The 19,586-nt window shown below is 43.9% G+C and overlaps 1 protein-coding gene across 4 annotated transcripts in view; it reads right to left on the bottom strand.

Moving 5' to 3' along the window:
- LOC139416194 (actin-binding LIM protein 2-like) overlaps nt 1-19,586 on the bottom strand; it is a 110,544-nt gene that overhangs the window by 15,557 nt on the left and 75,401 nt on the right. The window contains exons 7-15 of one of the 4 annotated variants that reach the window (XM_071164578.1): nt 18,999-19,086; nt 18,159-18,217; nt 17,442-17,483; nt 16,628-16,705; nt 15,791-15,934; nt 12,879-12,996; nt 11,548-11,877; nt 7,811-7,912; nt 4,573-4,629 (exon numbers count right to left, since the gene is read on the bottom strand). In XM_071164578.1, the coding sequence (XP_071020679.1) occupies nt 4,573-4,629; nt 7,811-7,912; nt 11,548-11,877; nt 12,879-12,996; nt 15,791-15,934; nt 16,628-16,705; nt 17,442-17,483; nt 18,159-18,217; nt 18,999-19,086 (1,018 nt within the window). Of the gene's footprint in view, nt 1-2,050; nt 4,630-7,810; nt 7,913-11,547; nt 11,878-12,878; nt 12,997-15,790; nt 15,935-16,627; nt 16,706-17,441; nt 17,484-18,158; nt 18,218-18,998; nt 19,087-19,586 lie in introns of those variants that run through there. The other 3 variants (XM_071164576.1, XM_071164575.1, XM_071164577.1) reach the window with 3 other exon arrangements.

Here is a 19,586-nt window from a genome sequence, read left to right as displayed (position 1 = left end):
GCAAACCCTTTGGAATTACCTGGAGCTCTGCATCAATTGGTCATCAAATTTGATCTGATCTTCATCTAAGTCATCACAGTAGACAAACATAGTGTGCTTAAACTCGTTTCACACCAATTATTGTATTTTTCTTGTCCATATTGAATACATCATTTAAACATGCACAGTGTGGGTTGTAAAAAGTATGTGAACCCCTAGGCTAAGGACTTCTCCAAAAGCAAATTGGAGTCAGGAGTCAGCTAACCTGGAATCCAATCAATGAGACGAGATTGGAGATGTTGGTTAGAGCTGCCTTGCCCTATAAAAACACTCACATAATTTGAGTTTGCTAATCACAAGAAGCATTGCCTGATGTGAACCATGCCTCCAACAAAAGAGATCTCAGAAGACCTGAGATTAAGAATTGTTGACTTGCATAAAGCTGGAAAGGGTTCCAAAAGTCCACGGTAAGACAAATTGTCTATAAATAGAGAACGTTCACTGTTGCTACTCTCCCTAGGAGTGGCCGACCTGCAAAGATGACTGCAATGAGCACAGCGCAGAATGCTCAATGAGGTTAAGAAGAATCCTAGAGTGTCAGCTAAAGACTTACATAAATCTCTGGAACATGCTAACATCTCTGTTGACGAGTCTACGATACGTAAAACACTAAACAAGAATGGTGTTCATGGGAGGACACCACAGAAGAAGCCACGGCTGTCCTAAAAAAACATTGCTGCACGTCTGAAGTTTGCAAAAGAGCACCTGGATGTTCTACAGTGCTACTGGCAAAATGTTCTGTAGACAGATGAAACAGTTTAGTTGTTTGGAAGGAACACACAACACTATGTGTAGAGAAAAAAAAGAAAGGCACAGCACACCAACATCGAAAACTCATCCAACCTGTTAAGTATGGTGGATGGAGCATCATGGTTTGCGACTGCTTTGCTGCCTCAGGGCCTGGACAGATCGCTATCATTGACAGAAAAATGAATTTCCAAGTTCACCAAAACATTTTTCAGGAGAATGTTAGGCTAGCTGTCCCCCAATTGAAGCTCAAAGGAAATTGCGTGATGCAACAGGAAAACGAACCAAATCAACAACAGAATGGCTTCAGCAGAAGAAAGTACGCCTTCTGGAGTGGCCCAGTCAGAGTCCTAACCTCAACCCGATTGAGATGTTGTGGCATGACCTCGAGAGAGCAGGTCACACCAGACACTCCAAGAATATTGCTGAACTGAAACAGATTTGTAAAGAGGAATGGTCCAAAAGTCCTCCTGACCATTGTGCAGATCTGATCCACAACTACAGAAAATGTTTGGTTGAGGTTATTGCTGCCAAAGGAGGGTCAACCAGTTATTAAATCCAAGGGTTCACATACTTTTTCTAACTTGCACTGTGAATCTTTACACAATGTGTTCAATAAAGACACGAAAACGCATAATTTTTTACGTGTGATTCATTTAAGCAGACTGTGTTTGTCTATTGTTGTGACCTAGATGAAGAGCAGATCAAATTGTATGACCAATTCATGCCGAAATCCAGGTATTTCCAAAGGGTTCACATACTTTTTCTTGCCACTGTACAGCTATTTACCAGCTACAGTACAGTATGCTGCACAGACTCCATCCTATAATAAATCAACTGGACTCTGTGACATCATCATCACGAGACAAGCCCGTCGAGGATCTCCAAATGGGCCATGCAACACCTACTGCTTTAAAACAACAGTGACACAGTCAACAGCAACAACCCTAGTGACGGTACCGTTGTGTAACTAACTATCACAGTGTATAGTTTGTATTTAAATGTTGCTATATAGTATGCTCAGTGCCCAGTTTATAATTTAGAAAGCAGGCCTATTTCGTAGGAAGAGTTAGTGAAATGGTGTATTTTCTGGTGCGTTCTATTGATCATAAGCATATGTCTGTTAGAATATACACAATCTAAACTGAAGACTGTTAACTCGTAAATTGTGAGAAATATGCTGTTGTCATATTTCATATATATTGTAGATTGTATCGGCCTGTAGAATAATCCTCCGTCGTATGACACAGAAGATAAGGCATTATACAGCACATGCATTCATTTATTTTGACGGCATTTTGGTCCTCTATTTGAAATACATTCGCACACATACAAGAAAGGAGAAAGATCCGGAAAAAAACACAACATTTAAAAGGTGACAAATACACAAAGGGTTATAAGTGGAACAAAAAAAGTGACCAAGACACCATCAGCACCACAACACCAAGTGATTCATATCCTCGACCAATCCCAATGGACACACAACAACGTGATCAGGTCACATGTACTACTAGGACCAATGAGCTACTGAGATGAATATGGGCAGGCATGGACGGGATGAGCAGACACTAACACAATCAGGGAGGTGTGAGAAATAAAAAGTGATAATTAAAAGGTGCAATACGGCCACTTGTGTTTTCCATGTTGGACTTTTGACTCAGGCAACAATGATTTTGCAGTGTACTGTACGGACACATTCTCCACAAAAGAATTCTACAGTACAGTCGTGGCCAAAAGATTTGAGAATGACACAAATATTTATTTTCACAAAGTCTGCTGCCTCAGTTTGTATGGTGGCAATTTGCATATACTCCAGAATGTTACGAATAGTGAGCAGATGAATTGCAGTTAATTGCAAAGTCCCTCTTTGCCATGCAAATGAACTGAATCCCCCCAAAAACATTTCCACTGCATTTCAGCCCTGCCACAAAAGGACCAGCTGACATCATGTCAGTGATTCGCTCGTTAACACAGGTGTGAGTGTTGACGAGGACAAGGCTGGAGATCACTCTGTCATGCTGATTGAGTTCGAATCACAGACTGGAAGCTTCAAAAGGAGGGTGGTGCTTAGAATCATTGTTCTTCCCCTGTCAACCATGTTTACCTGCAAGGAAACACGTGCCGTCATCATTGCTTTGCACAAAAAGAGCTTCACAGGCAAGGATATTGCTGCCAGTAAGATTGCACCTAAATCACCCATTTATCGGATCATCAAGAACTTCAAGGAGAGCGGTTCAATTCTTGTGAAGAAGGCTTCAGGGCACCCAAGAAAGTCCAGCAAGCGCCAGAACCGTCTCCTAAAGTTGATTCAGCTGCGAGATCAGGGCACCACCAGTACAGAGCTTGCTCAGGAAAGGCAGCAGGCAGGTGTGAGTGCATCTGCACGCACAGTGAGGCAAAGACTTTTGGAGGATGGCCTGGTGTCATGAAGGGCAGCAAAGAAGTCACTTCTCTCCGGGAAAAACATCAGGGACAGACTGATATTCTGCAAAAGGTACAGGGATTGGACTGCTGAGGACAAGGGTAAAGTCATTTTCTCTGATGAATCCCCTTTCCGATTGTTCGGGGCATCTGGAAAAAGCTTGTCCGGAGAAGACAAGGTGAGCGCTACCATCAGTCCTGTGTCATGCCAACAGTAAAGCATCCTTAAACCATTCATATGTGGGGTTGCTTCTCAGCCAAGGGAGTGGGCTCACTCACAATTTTGCCTAAGAACACAGCCATGAATAAAGAATGGTACCAACACATCCTCCGAGAGCAACTTCTCCCAACCATCCAGGAACAGTTTGGTGATGAACAATGCCTTCTCCAGCATGATGGAGCACATTGCCATAAGGCAAAAGTGATAACTAAGTGGCTCGGGGAACAAAACATCAATATTTTGGTACATGGCCAGGAAACTCCCCAGACCTTAATCCCATTGAGAACTTGTGGTCAATCCTCAAGAGGCGGGTGGACAAACACAAACACAAAAATTCTGACAAACTCCAAGCATTGATTATGCAATAATGGGCTGCCATCAGTCAGGATGTGGCCCAGAAGTTAATTGACAGCATGCCAGGGCGGATTGAAGAGGTCTTGAAAAAGAAGGGTCAACACTGCAAATATTGACTCTTTGCATCAACTTCATGTAATTGTCAATAAAAGCATTTGACACTTGAATGAGCCATTGACACATGAAATGCTTGTAAATATACTTCAGTATTCCATAGTAACATTTGACAAAAATATCTAAAGACACTGAAGCAGCAAACTTGGTGGAAATTAATATTTGTGTCATTCTCAAAACCGTATGTGGCTACAAAGAACACTGGGGGACAAAAAGGTTCATAACCTTGGGTGTGTTATGGAAAGTCACTATTTCAGATGCCTGGGTGACACATCTGAGATAAGACCCATTTGACTGTAAAACCTCCACCCTCTGCAGTTGCAGTAACAAGGCACTCAAAGGTAAATGGGGACTCTGTCGTACTCTGTTGCCTGAGTTTCCGACGCCTTTCCAATAGAAAAAGACGGGAGATGGGTCAAAGTCGCTTGAAAACAATGGGCCACGGCGAGAAGGACGTGAGTAGGAGGAAGTTGCCCTATAGCCACTGATCTTAGGTCGGTTCAATGCTTTCCCGCCTAATGGTAAGAGTTAGGATCGCGGACAGGAAAGCTGATCCTATGGCTGTGCCCACGGGCAACTTCTACCCGGAGCGTATGGGACAGGCGACACGCAACACATCGTGCAGAGACCAGACCAGGAAGTTACACCAGGAAGTAAAGGAGAAGAGATGACTGTACCATGCTGCTTGTAGATAGGGGGTTTCCTATAGATATTATCTATCTTGACCTTAGTCTCTGAAGATGAGAGGAGGAGAGGCAGAGAGAAATGAAAGAAGCCCAGGATGAGAGAAATAGAAAAGGGGAGAGAGAGAGAGAGAGAGAGAGAGAGAGAGAGAGAGAGAAGCATGAGTTAGCAGTTATTGAGGGATGGAATAGTCTGAGAAGCAGCAGTAGGATATGGGGCAGCATTCTTTATGGTTGATCCAATGCAAAACATATTATATTTTTATTAGAACTGGCAAGACAGGGTATTTTCGCCAATAAATCATCACTTGCTGTCACTGTTCATGCAACACACACAAAAACATGTAATTTTGATCCAGTCCTATTGTAATGTGAAGCAGACACTCGGTTGGGCATCCCCAGAACAATGGTAATTGTTGATCGATGTTGTATCCAACAATACATTTATTTGAGTTTTCCAAAAGTCATCGGTAATAGAAACCATCATATATTTCTCCCTTACTACAACCCATCGTTCATTACTGCTTATAGACCAAATAAACAAATACGCATATCAAATAACAAATAAAAGGGCAAATGACTAAATTCAACTAATTCAATTAAACAATTGTGCGAGTGACTCTCTAAAAAACATTTTTTTACACAATAATTGACACAGTATGTCTGTCCTAAGCTGATCCAATCCGTTTAGCGTTCACAGGACCCAAACACCATTGTGTTAGCTAGCAACAATACATTAACTGCACTCTGCTCATGAAATACAACATGTGTGGGTCCCTTTCTGCCAGGGAGTAATACACATATAAAATCCATACGATGGTTACAAAACACATTAAGTAGATCATCACTTTGCTTTGTTCATTTATTTACGTCAACTCCATCCAAGTACGGGGACTTTTCCACGTGGGTGACTGACACTGTGATAGTGAATGGAAATAATGACGATGAATCCAAAAAAAAAGGGGTCTTTTCACTAGAAAAGTCAACGTTGTGTCCATTGCAATGTGCTGCAAACGGTTAACACTCATCAAAGGGTGGTGGACAGAATATGATGCGGGGTCATAGACCTAAGTTACGACTTCTCAAATCGCTGTCCCATTACGGCGTCTGTGACAGCAGGCGCTCCATTTTTTAAAGTAGTCAATATCTTCTTCTACTAGTTCTATGAGTTGGGAAACAAACGGAAAGGGTGCATACTGCCACCTGGAGGGTGTTGTTTGAGCCGGTATAAAGCCAATGTTGGTGATTTACTGCTACCTGCAGTTATGGAATGTTTGCTAACCAGACCTTGGTTCAAATTAGGGATGGGCACTGTTGATTGAATATCCGAACCGACGTTAGTATTCGATTACTTGAGTAAGTGGGAATGCAGGCCTAATTTATCAATGAGAAAGCTTTGTCTAAATTAAATGATCCTTTGTGAAGTTTTTACCTACAAGGATATACTGCTGTGTATTAAACCCTTCATGTTGCCCTGACATCGATACGCTGTTTTCCTCACTTCAAATAGAAATGACAGGCACTCACCTAACAGAGTTTCCACAAGACCTCCTGAAACAGATACATGTTCTAACAGAATCAGTTCTATAATGGCGAAAATTTGACTACTCTTTTGCTTTTTCTGACAATTTACCAGAGAAATTACCAGAGAAAAAGCACCCTGTCCGGTGTTTACCTTTGCCATTGTCACGCCCTGACCTTAGAGAGACGTTTTAGTTCTCTATTTGGTTAGGTCAGAGTGTGATGTGGGGTGGGCATTCTATGTTTTGTATTTCTGTGTGTTTGGCCGAGTGTGGTTCCCAATCAGATGCAGCTGTCTATCGTTGTCTCTGATTGGGAATCATACTTAGGCAGCCTGTTTTGCCACCGTAGTTGTGGGTAGTTGACTTTGTTAGTGGCCTGTATAGCCCTAGGAAGCTGCACGGTCAGGTTTTTATTATAATTTATTTTTTGGTGTTTCTTGTTTTGTTGGTGACTTTCTAAATAAAGGAAAATGTACACTCACCACGCTGCACCTTGGTCCGGTCATTTCCCTGACCACGTTCGTGACAGCCATGTGCTTTGCGTCGTTCTGATATGTCGAGAGTCGAGAGCAATTACACTTCTGGGAGGGACTATCGAGTATTCGGATATCCCAAAAAATGTCATGATATTATTCAAATAGTCAAATTATTTCAAATTACCATCCCTAGTACAAATACTATTTCAAATATCTCAATTACTATCACATACATTTCGAAGTAAGTATTCAGATATTGTTTATTTGAAAAGACAAGTGGTTGAATACTGGAATGTATTGGAAATACACTTGGAAAGTATTGGCATGTACATTTGAAGAATTTTTTCAAATACAAATAAATATTCCCATGCATTTGAACCCAGGTTCTAGGAGTATTTTAAAGAATGTATTTGGAAATAAGTATCTGAAAATATTATATAATTATATAAGTTATTTGAAAATAAGCAGTTGTTGATATTGGCCACATTACTTGAAAACACCAAAATACAAAGTACATATTTAAATAACAAATACACATGTATTTGAACACAGGTCTGGTTCTCACGAGTGTAATTTATTGGCTGATCCCTCCTGATGACCTGGATAGAATGATGTGATCCTTCCTTAACCCATAGGAAGTGATGACCCTTCTCAGTGGCGCTGCCCATGCAGTCCGGTTCTATGTCAGCCATTGCTCGTGACGTCATAAAAAAATCGCTTTGAGTGCAGCAGTTACAACGTGGTTGCATTATAAGAGCATATGATAATGTTGATCCAACATGTCTGTGAAAGTGGAATCTAACGAATCTCACTTTTACCTGTGAAACTGAAGAAACATTTAGACAGACCTCAACATATTGTATAGGACAGGATCCCAACACGGGATAAAGAAAGAGGAGAGAGATAAAGAGAGAGAGAAAGATACATTTAGATAGAGCAAGGGAAAGGAGTCAGGGAAATCAAATGGACAGGATAGGTGCGAAAGAAACCCTTTGACATGGATAAAACAGTAACACAAGAAGGCAAGGAGAACAGAAAAGGGTTAATCCCAGACATCTGATATACTGTTATTGTATAATGTCCATCCACCTACTTAGATCTGTTGCCTAGACAGACCTGGACAGACAAGAGAGCAGGCAGACGGGCATGGTGCAATAGAGAGAGAGGTCGTGTTGAGGGGATCAAGGGCCACGGGGTCAAAGGTGAGAGGTCAAAGCGAAGTGGAGAACCTACCTGGTACGTGGAAATGCCTGGGAGCAGCCACATAGGTGGAGGAGGGAGATTTGCCGTCGGAATAGGTGGACAAACTGGGTGTACTCCGACCACTTTCACTACCTCCAATGGGGAAAGGAGGGATGGGGAGGGACAGGGGAGAGCAAGAGCCGTGGACGAAAAAAGGGGGGCAAAGAGAGGAGCAAAGAGTCATGCTGTTGTGCTTACTGGTCACAGCTTTAACTATGAAGCGGAACCAACTTTATTCATTACAATTATCAACTGACTTGATAACCCAACCACTGGTTACTGATAGGGCCATAGGTTTTTCGTGACCATTTATCCAGACCAGGAAAAACTCTAGGCCCTTGCTATTGGTACTTGGCTCATGTCGATATCATAAAAGATGAATGAAGGCTATGAGCATCTTATTAAGGCAGATTGCTAACAGAAAAAAAAATATATATAAAAAAAAATATATATATATATATAGGTTGGTTAAAGGCTTTACCAGTTAATGGCAATGCATTGAGGACACCGGCGCAAGCTGAAATGGGACAACGTCAATGTGTTTCCACTTTCAACTGAAAGTGTGCGCGACTGTAATTATGACCACAGTCCATCACAATGCATTGTGTCACGCAGGCTGGGTGATTAAGTCACTGACACCTTACAGGCCATAACTAATAAACATCTACATAAGAGAGTTGAAAAGAACAGAGGGTGAGGGGAAAGAAAGACAAGAAAGAGGAGGAGGGAAAAAAGAGGAGAGAGATTGTTCATTTGATTGAGCACACGCGCCTCTCTCGCCTTTGTGGGAGGTACAGAAGGCAAGAGCGAAGCCGTTGGGATGCAAGAGGATGAGGTCATTCTGACAGAAACACACATGCACACACACACACACACACACACACACACACACACAAGCACAGACACACACGTGTACACACAAACACACGCAGATGCAGACGTACACACACACACACACACACACACACACACACACACACACACACGTACACATACAGTCATGCACACGCATGTCTACACACACACGGACACACACACAAACTGGCATTAGTGCAGACCTCAGTTTATTTGCAGGGCAGCACCTCCACAAATCTGGAGCTAAGGCAGGACACTGAGCCCGAGGAGAGGTGGGGGGGTGGGGGGGGGGGTGTACTGTTTTTTTTAGGTATGACCCTCAGTGACATCATAGAGCGACGTAGCATATCTCAGAATAAGAATCTACTAACAAGTGGTAGCAATTCCTCATTCAAGGACTAATCCTCATGTGCTGATAATAACTCTTACATTGGATGCAGTTGTCATTGCATCATTTACATCAATTCATCGAGTGGATTTTCTTTCTGTCATTGCCTTATCCCTCTGACTCATATCTTTTCCTCTCTTTTACTGTCTCCATCGCATTTGTCTTCCACTCGCTCTTCAAAATTCAATTCAATTCAATGACCTCTTAATCTCTGGTTAAACTTCCTGCCTCTAGCACCGTGTTGAAACCAAACAGCTAAGCCACTTGTGTACGTGTGAGGGATAGTTATCCACAAACACAATCATTTAAACTAGACTCCTGAGGGAACCTGAGAGTTCATTAAACCCAAAACCAGAGCATAGAAACAAACTCTCTTTTCACGCTATGTTAGGAACCGCTTGAGCCTGAAGAGGCAACCAGCCCAGTGTGTGTGAGTCAGTGCGTGTGTGTGCGCACGTGTGTGTTTTTGTGCGCAGAACGACGTGCCACTGCGACTGGCAACCAGACCCTAAATTACGGCACCGTCACTCCACCACTCCTCTCCTCCCTTTCATTCCCTCATTCCTCCAGTCCTCTCTTTCATCTTGGCTCGCTGAGAACTTTTACTTTCCATCTCTCCGCCTTTCATGGAAAAACCACCGAAGCCTGGCCCGCGGAGTTCTGATTTACAGTACTAACGCTCCGGTCAAACCTCATCTCTCTCTATCTCTCTTTCCTACTTTCTTTCACTCCTTCTCAAGGCTCTTTCCCCCTCCAACTTCTTTACGGGGGGAGTTCAACCTCAAATTCTTATCAGCCCCAAAAAGTGACCCTCTTCCAACCCCCAATTCCATGTAATGACTCTCTACCTCTGGTTTCCCCCTCTCTTCCACCCTCTTTTACTCTCTCCCTCTTCCTAACTCATGAGGCGTGAGTTATCTCCAGTGACCCAATGAGTCACAATCCCTTCAAGTCCTGGGGCATAAGTCAGCCCGTCATTGAGACGAGTATCATGGTGTGTCTCCAGTGATAAAACCCGTAAATCTGGATAACAGTAAAAAAAAGAGCTGATGGGTATCTAAGGAGGCCTTGGTGGTTTGGCTGACTTTGAGGCTTAGGAGAAGCAATGCAGCTGAGTGATCGCTTTTTCTTATCTCTTCCCCGAGGGAAACTGGAGGTGACTCGTGATTTTAAAAAAAGTAGGCCTACTCCCACACTTGTCAAGGTTTTGGTCGAGTTGACTTCGGTCAAACACATTTATTCATTGTTCGCAGATACTGTGACTTATCATGTTCGTTCCAAACTAGACCGCAGACCGACATATTTAACTATAATACCGTATACCCCCAAACTTATATCTCCCTGTCAGCAACCCTCCCACAACCATGAAACCAACCACCTGCAGTTTCTCCCACTCACTCCATACAAAATCACCATCGGACACCGAAGGTTTAAAGGGCTGAAACACACTGAATAACAACAGTCAACTCTAAGGCAAGGCATGGTTCCCAAAATACCAACAACAACATAAACACTAACAGGCAATCCATTTCAAGTTAAGGGCAAGCCAACAGTTGAGGTTACAAGTACAACACTTACATCCCACCAAACATAGAAACATAAAATAAGGAAGTAATCTGCCATCTTCTCCCCCAATATCAATATATTCCCATGTCAAGTATAACTGAAATACAAACAGTATATCGAAAATATCCACAATTACAGTCGGTTCTCATGCACAACAACAAGACTAAGACAACCCGAAGACAAAAAATAAGATCGTCCACAGACAATAGAAAGGGCAAGCAAAAACAAACTTAAGGGGTCCCAACACACAACCTTGATGCACACCAAGAAAATCCAGTATTACGCTAAGAGAAAGAGAAACAGAGCGATAGAGACCAGGGGGATCTGGTGCGTTACCGTGACTGTGAGGAGGTAAATTGAGATGCAGGGACGTCTTAGGTTTAGATTCAGGTGGTAGTAGGGGGTCCTGTTTGAGGCCTAGGGGGGTGAAGGAGGGGGAGAGGGGGGAGACGAAGCACAGGGAGGTGGTTTGACACGTCACACCTGTGTGGGTAGGGGAATACTCGCATAGGCAAAGGGGTACAATTGAACCCCACTTGTGTGCTGAAGAATTGTGTAGAAAAATGGTGCTTATGGTAACTCTGATGGGGGTTTGTGGCGGTGCTGACATTAGAGAAACAATATTATTCTATGTAAAACTGTCAAAAACAACAACAGCAGAAACCATGCAGATATTGTGGGAAACACAGCACACAGAAATGTAATACCGATAGGTCTAAAACAGTCATTGTGGGACTCGTTGGGTGCCATTGTTAATTTAACTATCGATTAGTTTAGAGTTTGTACACAGCCGGGGATGGGGGACGTGCAGTGTTATCACTGCAGAGCCGGGATCAAGTCTAAAGCTGACACTGCACTCCACACCGGCGGCCCCATGGGTCCAGGACAGCGCGCTAGGGACCAGGGGAGGACTAGCTACCTCTGAAGTAGGGCACATAGTTGTGCTGCTGGAGCATGGCCAGGGTGGTAGGGTTAAGGGGCAGAGGAGAGTTTCTGCCTCCAGGAGAGACTCTGCCCCTGGGAGAGATTCTGCCAGGCACTGTCATCCCCCCAGGCATTTGCAGCGCCCCAGGGTACTTGGGGGGTAGGCCCTCTGAGTAGTGCATGGGGAGGGAAGAGAAGTCCCTAGCCAAGGGAGAGAGGTACTTAGGACCCCCCGTGTAGGCCGAGGGGCGGGGGAGGGAGCTGGAGTCCAGGGGCTGGCCATTGTATCTATTACCCATTGCTTTACTGGCCATATAAAGATCCTCTGTAGGGGAAGATGGTGTAGAAGGACAAGATGGTTTTTAGAGCAAAGAGGACGCTGTCCATAGTACTGTCCCATACCCAATAGACAAATACAGTACAGATTCTGTGGTAATCCCATGTAAAAAAGTGATGGCATAACCACCTCATTCAAAGAGAAGCAATGGAATGAATATTGATGAAATGTTAGAAAATTCTGCAAGGGAAAAAAAAAAGAACAGCATCTTGGAAAAACACGTGCTCTCTAAAGTAATAGAATGAGCGTGACAAATCAAGACGAGACTTAAATGAGGGGGCACATTTTGGAATATGATGCACATAAATATTACATTATACACCAGGGTTGGGGTCAGTTTAAATTCCAGTCAATTCAGGAAGTAAACCACATTCCAATTCGAACGTCCATGTACTTCCTGAATTGACTGGAATTGAAATGGAACGGATCCCAACCCTGTCATGCACTATATGCAAATGCTATATTAATGACTACAACTGTACATATTATTCTATTATAATAACATATAATATACGGATAACAGCAAAATACTATGTTCTACTTTCCGATATGTCAACTCTATACGTCGTTCTATATGTCAAATGTACAAACATTCTATATGACAAATGTACAAACATTCTATATGTCAAATGTACAAACATTCTATATGTCAAATGTACAAACATTCTATATGTCAAATGTACAAACATTCTATATGTCAAATGTACAAACATTCTATATGTCAAATGTACAAACATTCTATATGTCAAATGTACAAACATTCTATATGTCAAATGTACAAACATTCTATATGTCAAATGTACAAACATTCTATATGTCAAATGTACAAACATTCTATATGTCAAATGTACAAACATTCTATATGTCAAATGTACAAACATTCTATATGTCAAATGTACAAACATTTTACTATGTGCTCTTTTTTTTGTTGAACTGCTGCTCGCTGGAGGTGAGGGGTGAGGGGTGAGGGGTGAGGGGGGGGTACCTACCTGGCCTACTGTAGTTCTGGGGGGAGCGGGACGGGGTGTACCCTCCATACCTCCCCTGGGAGCTGTTGGAGCTGGGGCTAGAGGGCCTCCTCTGACGGGGAGACTTCTCTCCGTCGCCCTGGAAACCAGGACAGGAAGTTACGTCATCACGACGTCACACAAGGAGGGCAACTGAGGACGTCACGGACACAAGCCAAATACCGAACACGGAAGGTTTGCGGGAACGTTCACGCCCTCTGCCGTCGCGGTGGGTTGCAATACCACGGAATCATAGGAATGTGTGTTCCACGTCAGATTATGGGGGATTCGCTGATGTTATTTTGATGATCGGGATCAATCACTGTAGAGTGTGCGAATGTCCATGAAAACCACCCTTTCGCGTCAACGCACGCACACAGGCACGCACACAGGCACGCACACAGGCACGCACACTTCAATTCTAACACACAGCCATCAATAAAATTTGAGAGGAAACATAAAACAATGTTATGGGGAAACATTGAAATGAGTCATGTCCGGGTAGAGCTCAGTATGAGGTCCAGGCTGTGGTATTTGACCTCTGTTGGAGCAACTGGGGTGACTACAAATAAAGAGGGGAAGACAGAAGCAGACAAGTAAAAGATTTGGCATGGGCCCTCAGATCCTCAAAAAGCTCTCCACCTCTGTACTGGTACCACCTGTATATTGCCAAGTTATCGTCACTTACTGTCTATTTATTTTGACTTTTATTTACTTTTTATACTTCTTCTCTATTCTCTTTCCCTCTGCATTGTTGGGGAGGGCCCGTAAGTAAGCATTTCACTTTTAGTCTACACCTGTTGTTTGCGATGCATGAACACAATCCGATTTGATTTCAGTCAAATGAACTCATACAGTGCCTTGCGAAAGTATTCGGCCCCCTTGAACTTTGCGACCTTTTGCCACATTTCAGGCTTCAAACATAAAGATATAAAACTGTATTTTTTTGTGAAGAATCAACAACAAGTGGGACACAATCATGAAGTGGAACGACATTTATTGGATATTTCAAACTTTTTTAACAAATCAAACACTGAAAAATTGGGCGTGCAAAATTATTCAGCGCCCTTAAGTTAATACTTTGTAGCGCCACCTTTTGCTGCGATTACAGCTGTAAGTCGCTTGGGGTATGTCTCTATCAGTTTTGCACATCGAGAGACTGACATTTTTTCCCATTCCTCCTTGCAAAACAGCTCGAGCTCAGTGAGGTTGGATGGAGAGCATTTGTGAACAGCAGTTTTCAGTTCTTTCCACAGATTCTCGATTGGATTCAGGTCTGGACTTTGACTTGGCCATTCTAACACCTGGATATGTTTATTTTTGAACCATTCCATTGCAGATTTTGCTTTATGTTTTGGATCATTGTCTTTTTGGAAGACAAATCTCCGTCCCAGTCTCAGGTCTTGCAGACTCCATCAGGTTTTCTTACAGAATGGTCCTGTATTTGGCTCCATCCATCTTCCCATCAATTTTAACCATCTTCCCTGTCCCTGCTGAAGAAAAGCAGGCCCAAACCATGATGCTGCCACCACCATGTTTGACAGTGGGGATGGTGTGTTCAGGGTGATGAGCTGTGTTGCTTTTACGCCAAACATAACGTCTTGCATTGTTGCCAAAAAGTTCAATTTTGGTTTCATCTGACCAGAGCACCTTCTTCCACATGTTTGGTGTGTCTCCCAGGTGGCTTGTGGCAAACTTTAAACGACACTTTTTATGGATATCTTTAAGAAATGGCTTTCTTCTTGCCACTCTTCCATAAAGGCCAGATTTGTGCAATATATGACTGATTGTTGTCCTATGGACAGAGTCTCCCACCTCAGCTGTAGATCTCTGCAGTTCATCCAGAGTGATCATGGGCCTCTTGGCTGCATCTCTGATCAGTCTTCTCCTTGTATGAGCTGAAAGTTTAGAGGGACGGCCAGGTCTTGGTAGATTTGCAGTGGTCTGATACTCCTTCCATTTCAATATTATCGCTTGCACAGTGCTCTTTGGGATGTTTAAAGCTTGGGAAATCTTTTTGTATCCAAATCTGGCTTTAAACTTCTTCACAACAGTATCTCGGACCTGCCTGGTGTGTTCCTTGTTCTTCATGATGCTCTCTGCGCTTTTAACGGACCTCTGAGACTATCACAGTGCAGGTGCATTTATACGGAGACTTGATTACACACAGGTGGATTGTATTTATCATCATTAGTCATTTAGGTCAACATTGGATCATTCAGAGATCCTCACTGAACTTCTGGAGAGAGTTTGCTGCACTGAAAGTAAAGGGGCTGAATAATTTTGCACGCCCAATTTTTCAGTTTTTGATTTGTTAAAAAAGTTTGAAATATCCAATAAATGTCGTTCCACTTCATGATTGTGTCCCACTTGTTGTTGATTCTTCACAAAAAAATACAGTTTTATATCTTTATGTTTGAAGCCTGAAATGTGCAAAAGGTCGCAAGGTTCAAGGGGGCCGAATACTTTCGCAAGGCACTGTATCATCTGAGGTAACATGAGTTAACCGAACAAACATGATTGTAGGCATGACTTGGCGTTGGGTTTAACGAGTATGACTTGCTTACTTGCTATATACCCCTCCCAACGTCTACAGTTGTGGAAATGTTGAGGGAAGGAGCAAAACACTACTAATTAATACCGTTTTGAATGTATGACAAAATCGTCTTTTTGCTCCAACTTAAGACATTTTAGCCAACTAGGCTGAGAGAGAGCTATGATTCAACGGAGGGAATGAGTTTCCTTCAAAACAGGAAGGAGGGATACATTTTCTGCGTCAGGCTACACGAGACTGACGGATAAAGGTCAGTTCAGTGGTTGGCTTATGGAGAGAGAGAAAGAGAAAGAAAAAGAGAACGCAGCTCCCTTGCTCCCTCCCCGTGTCCCCCCCTTACATCTCCGTAGTGTCGTTCCTCTGAGGGGTAGCTGACATAAGGAGCGTAGGAGAGCATGTCTGGCCGGTCGATGTTGTAGATCGCCTTGATCTTTGGCAGAGCAGCAAGGTCCTTGTAGTCCAGCATCTCATCTCCTAGTTTGGCCTGGGACACAGAGAAACACGCCAGCTCAGTATTTTTTAACATCAACCACTTTGGTCATGGGAAATATAATGGTATAGGCAATTCACTCGAGCACAGTTGAAATACTGTCGTCGACTTAGCACAGTCGACGATCAATCAATCAGTTGATTGCATTGCTTGCTCTTTGGGGTATTATGCTGGCTATCTATAAAACACTTTGTGACAACTGCAGATGTAAAAAGGGCCTCATATTTTTTGCTGTTGACTTGATCACAGTGGACAACCTTGGTACTGGAGACCTACAGGACCGGGCAGGCTTTTGCTCCAGACCATCACTAACACACGTGATTCAACTAATCAACTATTCATCTCGATATTATGTCATTGAATCAGGAGTGTTAACGCTGGGCTAGAAATAAAAAATAAAATAAAAACCTGCATACACACCACAGGAGGTTGGTGGCACCTTAATTGGGGAGGACAGGCTCGTGGTAATGGCTGGAGCAGAATAGGTGGAATGGTATCAAGTACATCAAACACATGCGTTCCCCATGCATTTGATGCCATTCCATTTGCTCTGCTCCAGCCATTATCTTGAGCCGTCCTCCCCTCACCAGCCTTCTGTGATACACACTGTTGCGCTCCAGGACCCCGGGTTAGTGACCTGCTGTTGTCCTGTGACGCCCTCTAGTGGTGAGATGAGGTGGCACTTACGTAGATGACCCTGCTGGGAGAGCCAGACGCACTGGAGGCTGGGACAGAGGTGATGCTCTCAGAGGAGGTCCTGGTCACCTGGAACAAGGGCGACAAGGAGTTAACTCTGCTCATTATCACTGAAAAGGATTGAAAGTGAGAGAGAAAGAGACAGAGACAGAAACACATGTATCTCTCTTGAACATAAAACGACACATTGCTACTCTCAGCGAGTTTCTCTGTGGGACTAGCATTTTTCACAACCCTGCCACTAACTCGAGATGAACTCTGAGCCTAGGTTAACATATAGCAGTATAACAACAACACTCGAGATAACGTTCACCCCTCCTCTGGTCACAAAACACTATGCAGCATCATTCAAGGTGAAAGGAGTGGTAGTGGTGACCAAAACAGTCTCCTGATACTGTGACACCAGACAGACACAATAGTGTTGTTCATTAGTGAAGCTCAGGTGGGCTACAGTGATCAGTGTCAAGTTTAACCACCACCTACTCAGCCGTTAAGAGTTCAAATCGGGTCTAAATTCCATTTCAACCTAATCCACCGCCCGAATTGAAATGGAATGGATCCAAACCTCGGCTATTGCCATACTACTACAGTAAAGACACTTCCTGTGTTTGGATCACATGATCAACCTAACGGGATTATGGGGAAGTGAGTATCCTGGGGCCCGGGCTAGGTACAGTAAGTGCTCTGTGGGCGTGGCTAGCTACTGAGCGTGAAGCCGTTCGGGGGTCAAGGTTGAGGGGTCAGGGCAGCCCATGCAGAGGTTGGAGGTGGGTAAAGGGATCTGGGCTGCACATGCATCACAAACCTGCCGCTCAGAGACGTCATTGAGCTGTATCCGGACCTGCTTCTGGGAACAACAGGTGTATTACATTGGGGAGGGGACAGAGTACTGGTCTGGGACCTGGGCTTATTGACTTACTGCACAGTAAGTGCGCTTATTAGGTGCCCTTTGTTCAGGTAATCAAGATCAACACAGTCCCAGTCAGTCAAGTTGGGCTGCTTCTTCTCTACGGATGGAATCCTGACTTGAGACACACAGTGATGTACGGTTTGAATCAGTACGACTCCTGGATACTGTGACTTAGCCATAGTTCGACTGTGGAGCTACTTTCGAGTAATCTCTTGTGGACAGATGCGCATGACCTAAATGGTAGTAGCATCTGTCGACAGACTGCTGGATGCGACGACATAACGAGTGACTTTGTTCCGGTACGCTGGTTTTCCGTCACTGATCATTCGGACAAATCACAATTTTCGCAGGAGCTCGCATCTTTCCAATTTCGTAACAGGAGGGGACATTTGGCCCACGGACTTGCCCGAAACTGGCTGAGCGTTTCCGTATTGAGGGCTGTAGACTTTGCTAGCCTGGTTAGTATATTTTCCAACATGTTTTCCCCCATAGAACTTAATTGTGTATCTGACGCAATTACGTTACTGGGGTGTCCGAGATTAACTTTAGAGAAGCCTGGGTGTGGAGAACCAGTGTGATGCGTGGTCATCCTTTCTCAGAGAGAGAACTCACCTTACTCTTCTCCTCCTGTCTGGCTGCCTGTCTGCAGGGAGGATGCCAGATAGAGTTGCCTGAGAGAGAGAGAGAGAGAGAGAAGGAGAGAGAGAGAGAGAGACCGAGAGGGAGAGAGAGAGAGACACAGAGAGGGAGAGAGAGAGAGAGAGAGAGAGAGAGAGAGAGAGAGAGGGAGGGGACAGAAGAGAGAATGAGAAAAATAGGGAGAGAGCGAAAGAGGGAGAGTGAGGAACACAGTGAGATACATCCACTCGAATGTAATATTTTCCCCACAGCCGCGGTATCTCCGACAAAGTGGCATGAGTTCGGCAAGCAAGAGTACAACCCCGCGGCCCCATATACACGTGTGACTCATAGCAAATCAATTCCTGCGCCATCAGAAAGGAAGCCGCGGGGAGATGGAGACAGGTTTCTTGTAAATCACGGATGTGAGCCAAGCTAACAGCTCTAGTGCACCAGGAGCAGTAAATAAGAAAGAGGGCCGTAGAATGGTGAATAATAAGGCTGAGTTTTGTGTGAGGTGATTCATCCATGGACATTCAGTGATTCACTAACACTGTGATCTAATTCATTAGCACTGGGTAAATGCACTGTGGTTTTATGGCAGCTGGTGAAGGACGTTTCCATGCTGATGGATGGGTCGTGGGTGCATTTCTGAGTGAAAAGAGGGAGAGGGAGAGAGAGAGAGAGAGAGAGAGAGAGAGGGAGAGAGAGAGGAAGAGAGAGAGAGGGAGAGAAAGAGAAGACGGGTCAAGAGTAACAGAGAGAGAGGGAGGGAAGAGAAAGACGGAGAGAAAGTGAGAGAGACAGAGAGAAGAAGAAGAGAGGTTGGTCCACCTTGCAGGTACATCTCCTCTCCCTCTCCAAACATCTGCTCACACCTGGCACAGCGGGCACATGACGGGTGGTAGTGTTTCTCCCCAGCCTGGCAAGGGGACAAGAGGTCAAAGGTTACAAAGTTACAAAGGTCAGGAATGACATTGAGCACGAGGAAACGAGCTTGGAAATCCACAGCGAGACGGAGAACACTGAGGACGGGGCAAATGGGAAAAGGCGAAATAAAAGAATCCACAGTTGGTTGAGAAAACATTTTGTCTTTCCTCTCGAATGAGAGACGGATGTTTTTTTTTCTCGTCGTCAATACACCGATAACCTTCATTCCCAGACACAAGTATATCCACAACCAGACGAAACACATATATAAAGACAAGTTTTAAGAAAGTACTTATAGAGGCATTACCTGGATGTACAGTTGTATTGGTGTCACAGGCTGCTGACACACTGCTGTTTGAAACGTCCCCTAGAGCATGTCCAAACTAATTCCCATTCGGCCAGCTTATCCAATTAAGACGAAGATGACGACAAAGGAAGTGCAGTGCTACAACTTGAGCACAAGGGGGTGCTCTGGTACAAGCTACAGTTTAG

Source organism: Oncorhynchus clarkii, chromosome 9 (genome assembly GCF_045791955.1).
Source record: "Oncorhynchus clarkii lewisi isolate Uvic-CL-2024 chromosome 9, UVic_Ocla_1.0, whole genome shotgun sequence".
Classification (NCBI taxonomy): domain Eukaryota; kingdom Metazoa; phylum Chordata; class Actinopteri; order Salmoniformes; family Salmonidae; genus Oncorhynchus; species Oncorhynchus clarkii.
This window is presented reverse-complemented; position numbering and strand designations above follow the sequence as displayed.